Source organism: Hibiscus syriacus, unplaced genomic scaffold (genome assembly GCF_006381635.1).
Source record: "Hibiscus syriacus cultivar Baekdansim isolate YM2019G1 unplaced genomic scaffold, ASM638163v2 tig00111105_pilon, whole genome shotgun sequence".
Lineage (NCBI taxonomy): Eukaryota > Viridiplantae > Streptophyta > Magnoliopsida > Malvales > Malvaceae > Hibiscus > Hibiscus syriacus.
In genome coordinates, this window is record NW_024062987.1 from 1,994,630 (window position 1) to 2,011,375 (window position 16,746).

The 16,746-nt window shown below is 31.5% G+C and overlaps 1 protein-coding gene across 1 annotated transcript; it reads right to left on the minus strand.

The window, feature by feature from the left end:
• Positions 1-1,144: 1,144 nt before the first annotated feature.
• Positions 1,145-5,343, minus strand: LOC120153961 (ricin B-like lectin R40G2). The gene is made up of 11 exons (XM_039165820.1): positions 5,211-5,343; positions 4,987-5,109; positions 4,612-4,884; positions 4,365-4,487; positions 3,346-3,663; positions 3,097-3,219; positions 2,703-2,993; positions 2,055-2,156; positions 1,828-1,950; positions 1,507-1,726; positions 1,145-1,397 (listed from the first exon to the last, which is right to left on the minus strand). Coding segments are annotated over exons 1-11 (1,806 nt in total). The 5' UTR covers positions 5,319-5,343; the 3' UTR covers positions 1,145-1,395.
• Between the last annotated feature and the right edge of the window lie 11,403 nt (positions 5,344-16,746).

Here is a 16,746-nt window from a genome sequence, read left to right on the forward strand (position 1 = left end):
TTTTACATTGTGTATGTAACGCCCTAATTTTCAGGTTAGTAATTTTAGATTGACCCGAGAAGGTTTTGGATAAATCTATTAGCCTTATATAAAGCCTTGGACCAAGTTTGAGTTGGCATGAGCTTGAGTTGAGCCAAAATAGAGATAAAAAAAGTATTTTTAAATTGAGGTCAAATTTGTAGGGACCAATAAGGAAAATATCCCATTAATTATTTCAAAGGCTCAAACCGTGCAGGCGAAAGCTAATTTCACTCCCTCATTTTCACTCTTCTTTTCTTCTTCTCCTCAAAACACTCTCTTCCTTTCCCTTGAAACTTTCTCAAATGAGTTAGCTGTCTTCCAACAACACTAGCTTTGTCTTCCAACAACACTAGCTTTGTCTTCCAACTACACTAGCCCGAACCTGTGAAGGTAAGATCTTTAATCAACATCATTAGGGCTTCCTATCAAGCTCACCTTTTCCTTAGTTTGCAACGGTGTCTATAAGTGGGGTTTAGAGGGATTTTAGAAACCCTTATTAAACCAACTCATGCATTTTTGGTGGATTTGAACCTTAGGAATCCTTCTTAACTTCTTTCTAAGTTCCTAAGTAAGTAATTCATTTACTTGACTTATGATTAGTGAAAGGGGTTAGAAAAAGTTCCAATAGCGAAGGCAAAGAGAAACTTGTGTTTGGTTGAGTTGTGGCTGTTTTCCATCACCCTAGGAGTAAGGTAACACGCTTCTAATTTATCTATATCACATGTAAGTCATTATATGTATAAGGTTAGCTTGTATGAGTTCAAGTTGAACATGGCTTGTGATGTTTTTGATGTTATGGAGCATGAGAAATGACCTATTATTACTCATTTTGATTTACATAAGCTTTAAATAATGTTTAAGGATCTTAGAGCAGCTTAAGAATTGAGTTGGGTTTATAATTTTGTGTAAAACAAGACATTTTCTGGGTTTGAATATTGATATCGGATAGACAATATTGATATTATTCTTCAGATAACTAAAACAAGAATGGCTTTAATCTTACCGATTAAAAGACGAGAATAATTTTAAAATTTGTACCTACAGTAGGTTGGCGGAAGAAAATAGAGATGAAGAATTTTCTACGAGAATAGCGGAGGAACATCCTACACATGTCCCACCACATTTTATTTTACACGCATATTTAAAAACATCCGAGAAAACATAAACATCTTGCATACGTTACCGTGGTCATACTTTTCCGTCACATTGGAATGAAAACACAAAGAAAGCATCCGAAGAAGAAATACGACACACTGGAATGAAAACACAGAAGAAAATACGACACACCGGAATGAAAAAAAAAACACCCGAAGAAGATGACGCAAAGCAGGGGTTATTTGAAGTGATAAATCGACAGCATGCACCATACAAGCATCCTGCATTTACCACACGTCCAGACATTAGGACAAATATATAGTATAAAAGAACAATAAACCTTTCAAACCTTTCTATGATATTAATTTGTCTGGTTTTAGGGTAACTTACAATTTGGTACAATCTTCCATATTTGGTTATCTCCATTGTTCCATTCCCATACACCAATATTGGTACCATTAATTATGCTACCATCGCCGATGAAAGCATCGAAATTCAGGTGACTATTAGTAACCATACGTATTGCTTTGTAGCCATCCCTGACTTCATTCGATGCAGTCCATATCACAGACTTGTCCAGAACATATGGTTTGTATGGTACGAGTTGGACCTGCAAATCAAAATCCCATAATTTTTAAGCAAACCTTCAAGGCTAACAAACTCCAAACATACTTTTTTAACCGTTTTATGAATAAACAAAGAATTTCTTACAAGAGCATGTGCTCCAGTGGGATGTTTAATGGCTTCACCAGTGGCTTTATTAATCAGAGAAAAACCGGGAAAACCCTCATCATCTTTCACACTTGAGCTGAACTTCTCATCTTTATACCATTCCTAAAACAACAACAAAGATAAACACCAAAACCAAAAGTTTTAGCACTTAAAACTCAAAAGCTTTTGAAAAAAAGGAGATTAAGTGGGATCTGCTGATATGGTACCTGAAATTCATCATTGGGATCAGATGGAGCAAGAACAACCTTACCTTGTCTGATGGTAAGATTATAACTATGATTGTCCTTACAGTAAACTTTCATAGGTTTCTGTTCAGAAACAAAATAGTGAGTGGAATGAAAAGAATCATCCATTATTTGACTACTTTTCTACATTTAACAAGGAGAATTCTCTCTATGAAACAACTCCTTTTTACTTTCTAACTTGGGATTTGTTACGCATTCGTTAGTAAGTAGTAACTTAGAATTTTTCCCCAAGTATGTATACTTGTACATGCTAAAAAAAATATATTAGAAAGGTCTAAAAAAATAGCTAAAGACCTGGGTGATTATAGGTTGTTTTGCTTCATCTTTCTTTAGGTCATTTAGGATAAATGACATGTTAAAAACAACTAGCTACTGTGCTCTAATTTTGGTGAATTTAGAGTATTAAATATTTTGTTTGTACTCAGTTTAGAAGTAGTTGGGAGCAATTATCTGCCCATATTCTGTTTAACTGGGATAATTTTGGTGAATAGTTAAGTAATGGAGGATTTTCCTTTCTGTACTTTTATGGATTGTAATCCCTTAATATTAAGTTTTAGCACTTAAAAGATTTAGAAAAACGAGATTAACTGAGATCTGCTGAGAAGGTACCTGTAGAACAACCTTACAAGGTCTTATTGTAAGATTGTAATTAGGATTGGCTTTACAATAAACTCTCACTGAACTTGGTACAATCATCCATATTTGGTTGTCTCCACTATGCCATTCCCATACACCAATGCCGGTACCATTAATTATGCTACCATCGCCAATGAAAGCATCGAGATTCAGGTGAGTGTTAGTAACCATACGTATGGCATTGTAGCCATCCCTCACATCATTCGACGCAGTCCATAATATAGACTTGTCCAGAACGTCTGGTTTGTAGGGAACCAATTGGACCTGCGTATCGGAATCCCGTAATTTTTAAGCAAAGCTTTAAGGCTAATAAATTCGAAGCGTATTTTTACGTAGCAGTGGTATGAATAAACAAAGAATTTCTTACAAGATCACGTTCAACACTAGCATGTTTAATGGCTTCACCAGTGACTTTATTAATCAAAGAAAAACCGGGAAAACCTTCATCATCTTTTACACTTGAGCTGAACTTCTCGTCTTTGTACCAGTGCTAAAACAACAACGAAGGTTCACATCAAAATCAAACTAAGACCCGTGTTTTTCCTTAATCTTAAGTTTTAACACTCAAAAGCTTTAGAAAAAAAACGAAATTAAGTGAGATCTGCTGATACGGTACCTGGAATTCATCATTGGGATCAGATGGAGCAAGAACAACCTTACCATTTCTGATGGTAAGATTATAACCAGGATTTTCCTTGCAGTAAATATTCACAGTATTTGGTACAATCTTCCATATTTGGTTGTCTCCATTATTCCATTTCCATAGACCAACAGTGGTACCATTAATTATGCTACCACTGCCTATGAATGCATCTAGATTCAGGCTTGTGTTAGTAACATTGCGTATGGCTTTGTAGCCATCCCTGGCTTCATTCGATGCGCTCCATAATATAGACTCGTCCAGAACGTCTGGTTTGTAGGGTACCAATCGGACCTGCGTATCAAAATCCCGTAATTTTTAATCAAAAGTTTTAAGGCTAATAAATTCCAAACGTATCTGACTAGTAGTGGTATGAATCACAAGATATTAAGGGCATATGAAGTCTTTACATGACAATAGTAATAAATAATACTACTAATAATAATGCAATACAATGTGGTAGATAAGATAATATAATACACTTACAATATTATGTAATAGTAATAATGAAACTATACATTATAATAATAAAAAAATTAAAATAGAATTTTTTTTTGTTATTTGTCTCCTAGGAAACAATAAAACACAATATTGTATTTTATGTTCTACATTTTGTGCAGGTGCACCACTAACTCTCCTAGTACATAGAGAGAGTCTTAGCTTACACATTCTCCTCAAGTAGATGGTTCCAGGCTTCTAGCTTACAAACTCCTTCTATATTCCATACATTATCAATGTGGGATGGAAATGTTTTAGCCATCATTTTTTTTTCTTTCATTTTTCAATAATATTTGCCAGTGATTTACTTTGAGAAATAATTTCTCATTCATTACTCAATCATTTAGATCACGTTATATATAGTTTTAAAATTTTCATTAAATAAAAATATAAATATAAATCTACAATTTATTATTTAAACCTATAATTTACAAATAATATAATATAATTTAAAAAATACGTTATTTTTCAACATGAATAAACACAGAATTTCTTACAGGAAAACGTGCTCCAATGGCATGTTTAATGGCTTCACCAGTAGCTTTATTAATTAGAGAAAATCCTGGAAAACCCGCTTCATCTTTCACACTTGAGCTGAACTTCTCATCTTTATACCACACCTAAAACAACAACAAAAATTAGCACCAAAATCAAAATATGATCCGTGTTTTTTTCTTAATCTTCAATTTTAGCAATCAAATGTTTTAGAAAAACGAGATTAACTGAGATCTGCAGATATGGTACCTGGAATTCATCATCGGGATCAGATGGAGCAAGAACAACTTTACCAAGTCCAGTATTTGGTGCAATCATCCATATTTGATTATCTCCACAATTCCATTCCCATACACCAACATTGGTACCATTAATTATGCTACCATTGCCAATGAAAGCATCGAGATTCAGGTGAGTGTTAGTAACCATACGTATGGCTTTGTAGCCATCCCTCACATCATTCGACGCAGTCCATAATACAGACTTGTCCAGAACGTCTGGTTTGTAGGGTACCAGTTGGACCTGTGGATTTAAATCTCATAATTTTTAAGCAAACCTTCAAGGCTGACAAATTCAAAAACGTACTTTTTTAGCCGTTTTATGAAGAAACAACGGGTTTCTTACAAAATTACGTGCTCCAGTGGGATGTTTAATGGCTTCACCAGTGGCTTTATTAACCAGAGAAAAACCGGGAAAGCCCTCATCATCTTTCACACTTGAGCTGAACTTCTCATCTTTATACCAATGCTAAAACAACAACAAAGATAAACACCAAAACCAAAAATTTTAACACTCTAAAGGTTTAGAAAAAAAAAAGTAAGATAAAGTGAGATCTGCTAATATGGTACCTGGAATTCATCTTTGGGATCAGATGGAGCAAGAACAACCTTACCATTTCTAATTGTAAGATTATAACCAAGATTGGCCTTGCAGTAAACTTTCATAGTACCATCCATTTGAAACAACTCTTTTAACTTTCAAACTTCTCTAATTGTAGAATGATTAAGATGGTATGAATGATGAAACAATTAATCTATTTATAGTTGAATTCTAAGGACTAATTTAAAAAAAATCTATGGACCAAAAAGATAGTTTATCATAATTTATTTGTAATATGTCAATTTAGTGCCCTTTTTTTTCCATTTGGTGACAACTAATCAGGAATAATTTGAATACGTTTTAAACTCGTGGCTCAATTGACACTTAAAAAAATTCTAAGTATTTTAATAACTTTTATATAAAAATATTTTAAAATGACACTATTAAAAAATATATCAACCATAATTCTTTGAACACACTTGTTTCTCTTCGCTTACTCCTTTTTTTCTTCTTCTTTATTTAATAGATGACATAATCAGTGTTGATATCAATCGTCTACCCTTGATATTTCTTATTTTTTCCTTTACTTTCATATATTACATAGATACTTTTCCTTTATTTTTTTTTAATAATGTTTCTACTATATGTTTTTTCTGTCTTTACAACAAATTTTTTTTTCTTTTGACGCATTTTCAATCTTCTTTATCTATTGTTTGGTCGTTTCTTTGTTTAATTTTTTCATAGTTGAATTTGACATTTATTTGTTATCTTGGTAATGTTCTCTACTTTATACGTTTGAATTGGGTTTGGACATACGGTTTGTGTTCGAAGATAATTTTCTCACTTTCCTCAACTTTGGTTTGCAATTATTAGCCGTCTTTAAAAGTTTGATCATCTATTGTGCTTTGTTTATTGATGCAATCAAATCTGTTCGTATCTATCTTCTGTTCAAGTATTTTTTTTATGAATTTTTAATATTTACCTTGTTTGATTCTTGTATGATCTCGAGTGGATAGGGATGGGCATAGGTTAGGTGTTCAACCAACCCGACTTAATCCGAAAAAAGACTTCCTCCATTCGAACCCAGACTTCTCGAAATTCTATCCAAGTTTTTGAGATAAAATCCGAGCCAAACCATATCCGAAATAAATATATTTATAAAAATTATTAATTTTATTCAATAAAATATGGATCTAATTGAAAAAAACAATATAAAGAGTGGTATTATTCACAATTATCCCTAAGATAAATTATATCATTTTTTAGGTCGAATATTTTTTACCCTAAACTCAAACCGACTTAAACCAAACATCTCCTCTAAAAACCTGACTCACCCCGAATCCAATTTTTCCTATCCAATTGATTCAAATCGGGTCGAAACCCATCGAATTTGAATCTCGTGTTCATCCCTACGAGTAACTAGTTTCTTCCATCAATGCTTATAGGGATATGTTCACATTATGTGTTTAATTTTTAATTTATAATTATAAATCTTTATTTTAATTTTAAGTATATTTTTTAAATAAAATCAACTACTTTTATTTAAATTAAAAATATTAACATTAATTTAAAAATAATTTATTTCACTGAAAATAATTGATAAAAAAAAACTTAGGGGTCAATATACGTGTTATGTGCTAACTTTTTGCTGGGAATTTAAAAATAACTAATTCTCTTTAAAAATATTTACCCACGTATTAATAGAAAACATTTTATAAATCTTTCAATAATAAAAATTCTAAAACACCAGCCCCCCCCCCCCCCCCCCCGCCCACGTTTCCTCGAAACATTCCCTTTCCCCCACTTGTCAATTCATTATTGTTTTTAAATCCACAATATTTTAAAATGTCTCGGGAGAATAAAATCATTATTGTTTATATTAGTGGTTTTAAGTTCTCACCAATCCTCTAGCATAATTTACTATACTTTAATTTCTTACTAAACCTCGAACGTAATTTATTATGTTTTAAGATCTTACCGAATCTCTAGCGTAGGATTCGATGTGCTTATAGATAACATTATTTGAAATTTTTTCAAAGTTTTTATTTAATTTATCAACCTTAAATTGATCAGTTTACATTCTTACCAAAACCCTAACATACTTTATTGCATTCTTACTAAAACTCTGACATACTCGGTAGTAAGGTATTTACTTGGTTTATTTTAATAATAAAATATGTCACACGTTTATTTATTGAATTTTATCATTTTTTTATTTCACTCACTGTATTTTTAAATTTTAATTTAACAACGTCATAACATCGTTAGAAATTTAATAGTCGAGTGATCAAAAAAATTCAATGTCTAAAATTTAATGAGCAAATTAAAAAAATTGAAAGTACAGTGAGTAAAATAGGAGAGAGAATAAAGTTTAGTGAGTAACCATGTAATTTACTCTAAACCTTTAACATAATTTATTATATTTTAAGAGCTTACCAAATATCTAGTGTAGGATTCGATGTGCTTATAGCTACATTATTTGAAAAAATTTTGAAGTTTTTATTTAATTTGTCCACTTGTAATTGATTTGTTTACATTCTTACCAAACCTCTAACATACTTTATTACATTTTTACCAAAATTCTGGTATACTCGGTGTTTACGTGACTTATTTTAATAATAAAATATGTCATACATTTACTCACTAAATTTTATCATATTTTTTATTTCACTCACTGTATTTTTTAATTTTTTAATTTTAATTTAACAACGTCATAACGCCATTAAAAATTTAACGGTCCAATGACAAAAAAATTTAATATCTAAAGTTCAATGACTGAGCATATAATTTACTCTAAATCTCTAACATTATTTTAAGATCTTACCAAATCTCTAGTGTGGGATTCGATGTGCTTATAGCTACATTATTTGATTTTTTTTCAAAGTTTTTATTTAATTTGTCCACCTGGAATTCATTAGTTTACATTCTTACCGAAACTCTAACCTACTTTATTACATTCTTACCGAAACTCTGACATACTTTATTACATTCTTACCAAAACAATGACATACTCAGGAACGGGGTGTTTATTTGGTTTATTTTAATAATAAAACATATCACATGTTTATGGATTGGATTTTATCATTTTTCTATTTCATTTACTGTATTTTTAAATTTTTAAATTTTAATTTAGAAACGTTGTAATGCCGTTAGAAATTTAACGGTCGAGTGAGTAAAAAGGTTTAATGTCTAAAATTCAGTGAGTAAATTAAAAAAATTGAAAGTACGATGAGTGAAATAGAAGAGAAAATAAAATTTAGTGAGTAAACATGTAATTTACTCTAAAAATATTTACCCAACTTTTTAAAGAAAACATTTTATAAATCTTTTAATAATAAAAAATCTAAAATCTTTCCTCGAAAACATTTCGTTTCTGTCAATTCATTATTGTTTTTAAATCCACATTATTTTAGAAGGTCTCGGGAGAAACAAGAATAAAATCATTTTTCGGCTACTTGGATTTGTTTGAGGAGTACAACAGTTTAATATAAGGTTAAATAAATGTATGGTTTAAAATATTATAAATAAATATAACATTTTAAAGTTGTGCGAAACTTAATATGTTAATTTTTTAAATTTTTTTTGAATATAAATCTTTTTCGTAATATTTTAGATTACAATAAAAAATGTTAATTTTTTTATTGTTTTGAAATTCACAATCGTAAGATGACTTTGAAAAATTAAAGTTCAAATTTCTTTTAGAAAATTAAGTTACATTGTAGATGTTAACGGTGGAAATGTGGATTTATTTATTTTTCACAAATAAAAAAATAACGCAAAAAAGGGAAATTTGTTCAAGGCTTAAAGGTTCATACAAATTGGCAATTTATTACATTGACGGTGAATAAAATTTGAAAAAACAATTTTTTTCTATTTGATTTGATTTGAAAAAAATTACTTAAATAGATTTGACTCGTAATTTTATAAATTTGACTCGACTCAAAAAAAATTAAAACTAAGTCGAGTTATAGAATAAAATTCTAATAATTCAAAATTTTTAGTAATTAAATTAGTTTTCAAATTTAAGTAGAGTTCTTCAACTCTATATGATATATGTATATCACATATAAAAATTTGAAAACTAATCTAAGAGAGAGAAAGATATATTTAAATTAAATTCAAATAGTATCATAATATTATAAATATTTACAATTAAATTTAACCATAACTTGAACAATTCGACTTGACTCAAATTTTATAGACTCGACTAGAAAAAATACAAAATAAAATTTAAATTATAAAATATGGCTCGTAAACTCGAATAACTCAAAACACTTTAATTCAATTTAACTCGATGAAACACTCAATCCGTGACTTAAAAATATAGATACGAAAATTTAATACATATCATACTTACAAGTACCAAAATATAATAGACTAAGATACGAATCAATATTTTATTACTTATTTGGAATATCAAAAAATTCGAATAGCCGGTTATAAACACCTTGTTTTATGAAACCTCTACAGTAGGTGGGACTAGGAGGTGTTTATGGGTACATATTGTTCGAAAAATTTAATTTCATCTACGTCCCTTCAAATTTGTTGGTTTTAAGTTCTCACCAAACCTCTAGCATAATTTACTATAGTTTAACTTCTTACTAAACCTCTTAACACAATTTGCTATATTTTAAGATCTTACCAAATCTCAAGTGTGGGATTCGATGTGCTTATAGCTACATTATTTGAAAAAATTTCAAAGTTTTTATTTAATTTGCCTGCCTGGAATTGATTAGTTTACATTCTTACCAAAACTCTGACATGCTTTATTATAGTTTAGTTCTTATCAAGTCTCTAACGTGGGATTCGAATTTGTTTATGGCAAAGAACATGAAAAGGATTTGTGAGCCATTCATTAGAATTACTGGTTGTTGTTATGGATGATTTTCCATGATGTACTTTTATGGCTTATAACTTTTAGATTCGATCCAATTTTTTTAATAGTCGAAGTGATTGTACGATAATGTTTGTTTAATTTTTTAAAAATTTATTGACAATGTCACCATGCGAATCCAATTGCTCAAACTAATAATTCCTAAAATAATAATTCAAATATTACGATTGAATCCCAAAGATCACATTTATCACTAAAACACATTTAAAGAAATATACCTACTTATACAATAATGAAATATATCTCCAGATCTAGAGTTTTTGGTCGTCGTCCGACCACCAGAGCCATAACACGCGTCGCCCCCTTGCACGTGGGCGTCGTCTACAAGCTGCGGAGTCAGCTAACCGGTTGGACTGGTCTGAACCGACCCGAATCGAGCCGAGTCATTTGGGTCCGAGCCGAGTTGAGCCGTTTGGGTCCAAGTCGAGTTGAGCCATTTGGAGTCAAGTTGGTTCAACGTTGACCGAGAGTTGATTTTCCCGGGACCACCTATTTTTGATTCCTTGAGTTCATTTTTGGGATTCGTTTCACCAAATTCGAATCCAATAAGTTATTTTTCAGTATTTGATCTCTCGATTATATCTGATTTTCATGTTTAAGATCCGTTTTTGATGCAATTCATTTTACCTTGTCTCCGAGATATTATGGAACGTCGAATTCAAGTGCAAGAGCGATCAAATGAAGTTTAATTGATCGACCGATGTGGATAAAAAATCGATGTAATATTTTACAACTTTTTTACATGCTTTATGGAACATGTTGGTATTGGATAATGCATGGATGCATATAATTGGTCATTTATGCATCTTTTATTATGGATGGAATCAAATTGAATGAGGTAAAAAGCAGTAAACTGGTTAATACTCATTTGAATTGTACATATACCACCCTAGTCCAGTTAGACTAGAAGATCTATGGAATACAATGTTACACTCATTAGATCACTTGAGCAATCGAAGCCTTTTTGTAGGAACTGAAATTCGATCAACTTACAAAAGTTTGTATTTCCCTTCCTAATAATTATATAATGCCTTCGAAAAATATTTGTATCCTCTAGAGTGTTCCTTGTGCACTATATGATTGTTTTAACTGTTTTGATATCTTAACTAATTTTTGAATATTTTATATGATTGATATCATGATTTCTTGAATTACTGTTTATGAACTATGTTTGCCTGATATATGTTATCTGGTTACCGTTTTGATTGAAAAATATAAATATGTCTGATTTATGAATCCTGGAACTACTATTTGCTATCTGAACTATTTTATTGGGTAAGATTATAGAGTTTTGAGGTTCAACTCTGATTAAGTTGGTAATTCCTTACAGACCTAAAGTGACCTTTAAGTAGACCCTAAAGTGCTCCCTTATGTTAGCTCCTATGCCCAATAGACTTAGAATAAGTCTTTATGGATACAGTTTTGAGGAACTGCATATGGAGTGATTGGTTAGAGGGTAACTATGAGTTTTAAATAAAAAAATCAATCTATTATATTTACTTTCTGATATATAATATATCTGGCTTTAGATCTCTGATGTTACTGTTTACTATTTTTATGATCTGATTTTTATTGGGGTACTATAGTTTAAGTTCTTACTATAGTTGTTGTTATGGATGATTTTCCATTATGTACTTTTATGGCTTATAACTTTTAGATTCGATCCAATTTTTTTAAATAGTTAGATGTGATTATAAGATAATGTTTTTTTATAATTTTTTTAATTTATTGACAGTGTACACTGACAAGCGTCGTAATTGTTTTGATACGATGAAACGAAAAATAAAAGAAAAGGGTTTATGAAATAAAAATAAATAACAATATGAAAAAAGTGAAAAATAAAATCATGCAAATTTTAAAGAGAAATCAAATAGATGAAAATAGCCTCAAATTTCGCTTTGCCTCAATTCCAATTGATCATCAAAGAGAGATTTTACTCCGGATACATGCCGATTACAATCTACAAGGTTCAACTATTGTAACTTATTTTTCTCTCCTGTAAACAATATTCCCAAGTCTATCTCCGGAATTCAGTACTTACTTGAACTAACCATGGCTATCACTGTTAGTAACAATGTAGCTTTAAGCGCTGGAAAAGCCCTGCTCAGATTATGATGTCTCAACGAGAATAAAATCCGATCTCGATTCACCTTAGCAGACCACCGCTAAGTTTGTTCTTAGGAAGTTGAATTTCGACCAACTTATTCTTCCTCCCAAACTGTTAATCCAAACAACATTCAAACCAATGTCAACTTTTTTGAAATGAAAGAATAATTTCTTTTTTTAAAGATAAGGCCGATTGCCAAATCAAGATTTTAGAGAATTGAGAATATTATCCGAAGATGTCAAGTGCTTTTCAATTCTCACAAATACAATTGAGTCATCGCTAAGTTCTTGCATAAATAGAAAAAGAACTTTTAATAAAAACTGAAAGAATTTTATAAATCAAAAGTAAAATTAAATCCTCAAGCTTCACCCTAAGGGGTATTTATAGCTTAGAAAATTTTACAAGTGATAAACTTCCTAAGGTGAAAGAAATATTCAAAATAATAAAATATCCCAAAAGATAAATAATAAAAAGATAAATCCCAAATTTCAAGTTCAAACTTAAACTCCTAATCAATTTCACTCGTCCTCCTTCTATATTAATGCTCACCAGACCTTTTAGAAGCTGCTGCTGACTGGACCTTTTAGAAACTGTCACATCAGACCGTTTCATGTCTCAGGTCATACCATGATTTCAGAAAATAAAAAAAAACTGCAAAATCGTCCATTTTAATGTTGTTTATGGAAAATAAGCTCTTGCACAAAAATAAATCAAACCAGCCGAAATCAGTAGCATAAAATAATCAATGAGGAACGATTATCAACAAACTATCTGCAAATCAAAACACTCATCATACACACACCATGTAGATCCAACTATTCAGACCAATATTCTCTAAAAAATAATTCAAATATTACGATTGAATCTCAAAGATCACATTGATCACTGAAACACATTTCAAGGAATATACCTACTCATACAATAGTGATATAATATACATATAGTTAGTTAGTTATAATACCCTTACACAATATATAACTTTTTTTTTAAAATTTTACATAGATTTGGGATAGTTGGATGAAATGAAATAAATAGTTAAGATTTATTCTATTTTTTTCGGTGAATATCTTCACATTTTTTATTGTTAATCTCACCCGTTTATCAACTCGAAAGATCCCAAATCTTAAAAAGGTTTACACTATATAATTGGATCTTATATATATCACCTAATTTAAACTCATCATACATATTAAATTTGTCGAAAGACCTAATTTCCTCTTGAATTTGAGACATCAAATCAATACATATAAAAAAATTCAAGTCAATATCTAGTAATCCATCATCATACATGAATATAAATTTAAACTTAGGATTGAGGTCTTTACTAAGACTAGAATTTCAGATTAACTGCACCAAATTGTATATTAAGCTATAAGCTTTTTCGAATCTATGTTTCGATCTCATATATATTTGGATATCATATGCCTGAAAGATTTTCGTAGAATTTAAATTTTCTTTTTCTAAAATACAATGTTCATAAATTGGAGCACTATGAAAAATAAAGAAGATGAACAAGTTAGAGATGAAATGCTCTCTCCTCCTAATTCAGTTTGGCCTCTAAGGCTGGAGATCTTAGTGTTTTTCACTTATTTAATATAATATATAATATAACAATTATTAGAACTGTAAGTTATGACATAATACCTATTTCTTTTGGTACGTATGACATAATACTTGCTAATTATATATACACCTTTATAGATTGGCACATATGCTACATTTTCATCAAAATCCACTAAACATAAGTTTAGAGATAATAATCGTACAAGGTTCCAACTTTCACTCTATATGCACTTTGATCCTCAAATCAGCAATTCACTTATTCATTTATCGATAATTTCTCAAGGCGAACTATCGTTCAATCTAACGAATCGAAATTGATGGGGTATGAATCTCGACATTCAAATTTAGTAAAATAAATATAAAATATTTTTTCGGTCATCGAACTAAAAAATAGTTCCAAAATTCGAAGATGTTACGATTACGGAGAAAATTTGAAGAATTCTGCTAATATTTGAAGTTCATATCTTTTAAAAGCTCCATCAGAATTGGCAACAAAGAATCGACAAGTAGATGGGTACTATAATTCAAAGGTACAAAACACAGTTTAAACTATGAGGCTTGGTTATAAGGAACATGAAAGCCAGCCTATCAACATTACAGAGAGGGAAGATGGGTCTTAATGGGTTTGAGGCCTACAAGCTGAAAGACATGAGAGGAAAGGCATTCTCAAGACATAGAATAATGGGTCTCTTAGTAAGTTTTATGTGTAACATCATAATAATTATTCAGTTGTCGAGGTGTAACTGTTACCTAGTTGTATGTACTCTTTTTCTCTAATTAGGTGTAGGGAGATTTTTCATGATGCACACAACTTAGGTCTTGGGTTTCCTTCTTCAAATCCTTGATAAAACAAATTTTGCCGAGCAAAAAAAATCATCGTAATACTTTATCTTTTATTTTTCCCGGAGCCAAAATATTGCAAATCAATGCTTCCATGAAGTTAGAATACAAAAATAAAGCATTGACTTATACCCCGACAGACAATGAGAAAACTAACAAAACGCCCAGTTCTATACGACCTAAACAATATAACGACTAAAGATATCAACGGAAACTTCTAACCAACACACAAATTATACCAGATTTGTAACTGCCTAGCGAACCCTTAGAACCAATCACTTGGATGGCTCCTCCAAATCGCACAATTCGCCATAGAAACATTGAAAGTGTCTGTGATGATCTTGCTATAGCCGCTAAGCATGAATGTCAGAGAGTAACAGACGAACAGACGCAGATCAAAGGAGTTACCAACACCCATCCTAAGATTACTGTGAACAAAAACATGGACAGCAGACTGCATATGTTTCGCCATATATGAAATAATGAACCCCTTTTTATTCTCGATTCCCTCGACACTAAAAAAAAATCTCTCAAAATCACCACCACGCTCTGAACAAAACATCTTTGCTTCACCCTTCCTTTGCAAGATGATTTGACAACATGTTGTGATTCGGGGCACCAAGCTGGAACAAACATTTACCAATTTTTTAAGCAGACAATCTAAATCTTTAAAGAAAGTTCAGAAACACCATGGTCTCAAACTGAATTAATCAGCCGTGATAACACTACTTGAGAGACCGATTCCATCTCCACTAGCGTGGAATTTTTTATAGATTCTAGAACCACTTCCAAGGCCATTTTAATTGCGAACAAACGTCAAAAAATAGAGCATAACTATCTACACAAATAATATCCAAGCAACCATTCTAGCTGTTGGAGATTTTTGATCTTCTGAAATGCTCGTCTCCCACGCTCTTACTTCAAAGCTTTCACTTCCAACATCAAAATCAGCGGTGGATTTAGAAACTTTTTTTAGTATGAGCACATATATATTTATAATATAAAATTTTTGTATGTAGATGAATACGATACAATTTCAAGGTAGGCACAATCAATAAAATGAATAATTAGATGAAAAAATTCGAATTTCATATAAGAAGGGTAGGCACTTGCCCAACCTACATGTACATCCGCCAGTGATCAAAACGGATCTTCTCCATTATATGTTCAACCTGGGGAGTGGATATAAGCATCGAGAGTTTATTAAAGCTTTTAGGCTTAGAAGCATTTTCATCTAAGGCTATCAAGACGCCCCTCCCTTCTTCAATTCTCCGAAAAGAAATTTGATTCCAACAATGGACTGGAATTCCCGACTATGGAAATATATCCTCAAAAACATCCTTGAGGTGCGACCAGGGTTTGATCTTTCGTGATGTTAAGAAATTCTTTATCTTGGCTTTCAATGAGAAAGTACTTTCCACAAATTCTTCTCACCGCTAAATCACTGAATCCACATGCATGTAATTTGTCCTGAACGTATATTGTACTACACACGTTGGTCATCTTTTCTACTGAACATTTTTGAAGGCCTTCTAGTTTTTCAACCTCAATATGGCCTAGAATTCTTTTCGGGCGATTCCGACCTTAATAACTAGATTTCACGTAATCTACACCTCTCACTCGATTACAACTCTCTATTTGAATTCTATTGCACTCCACCGTTTCATTAACATGCACCTCTCCCCTATATCCAAAGGATATATTTTCTTTCAATAAGTAGATTTGTATTAGAGTATGTGAGTGCAGATAGGTTCTCATGTACTGCACCACATGGGATTTCTACTGAGGCTGGTTTCGAACGGTTTAAGCTGTTAGGTTGTGTCCTAACCAACTATCAGTTTTCCTCTTGTATAAATTGGCTGGTCTCTGTCTAGAGATATTACGGTCTAATCAATAAAAATGGGAAGAGAATGTCGTCTCTCGTTTCATCATATTTCCTTCATCCTCTAAGTTGATCCTTATTCTCATATGTAATGAGGTAAGGGGAGGTATGATAGTAGGCTGCCCCCAACACCAGGTTGAGAGCAGCTTTCGTGGGAGACCTCCGAATTATGAATTATCCACCGTGAGACTCGATCCCACGACCCCAAAATTAAGAGCCTTGTGTTCTACCAACTGAGTTGGACATACAATTCCTTTCCTTCATCCTCTGTTTCAGCTA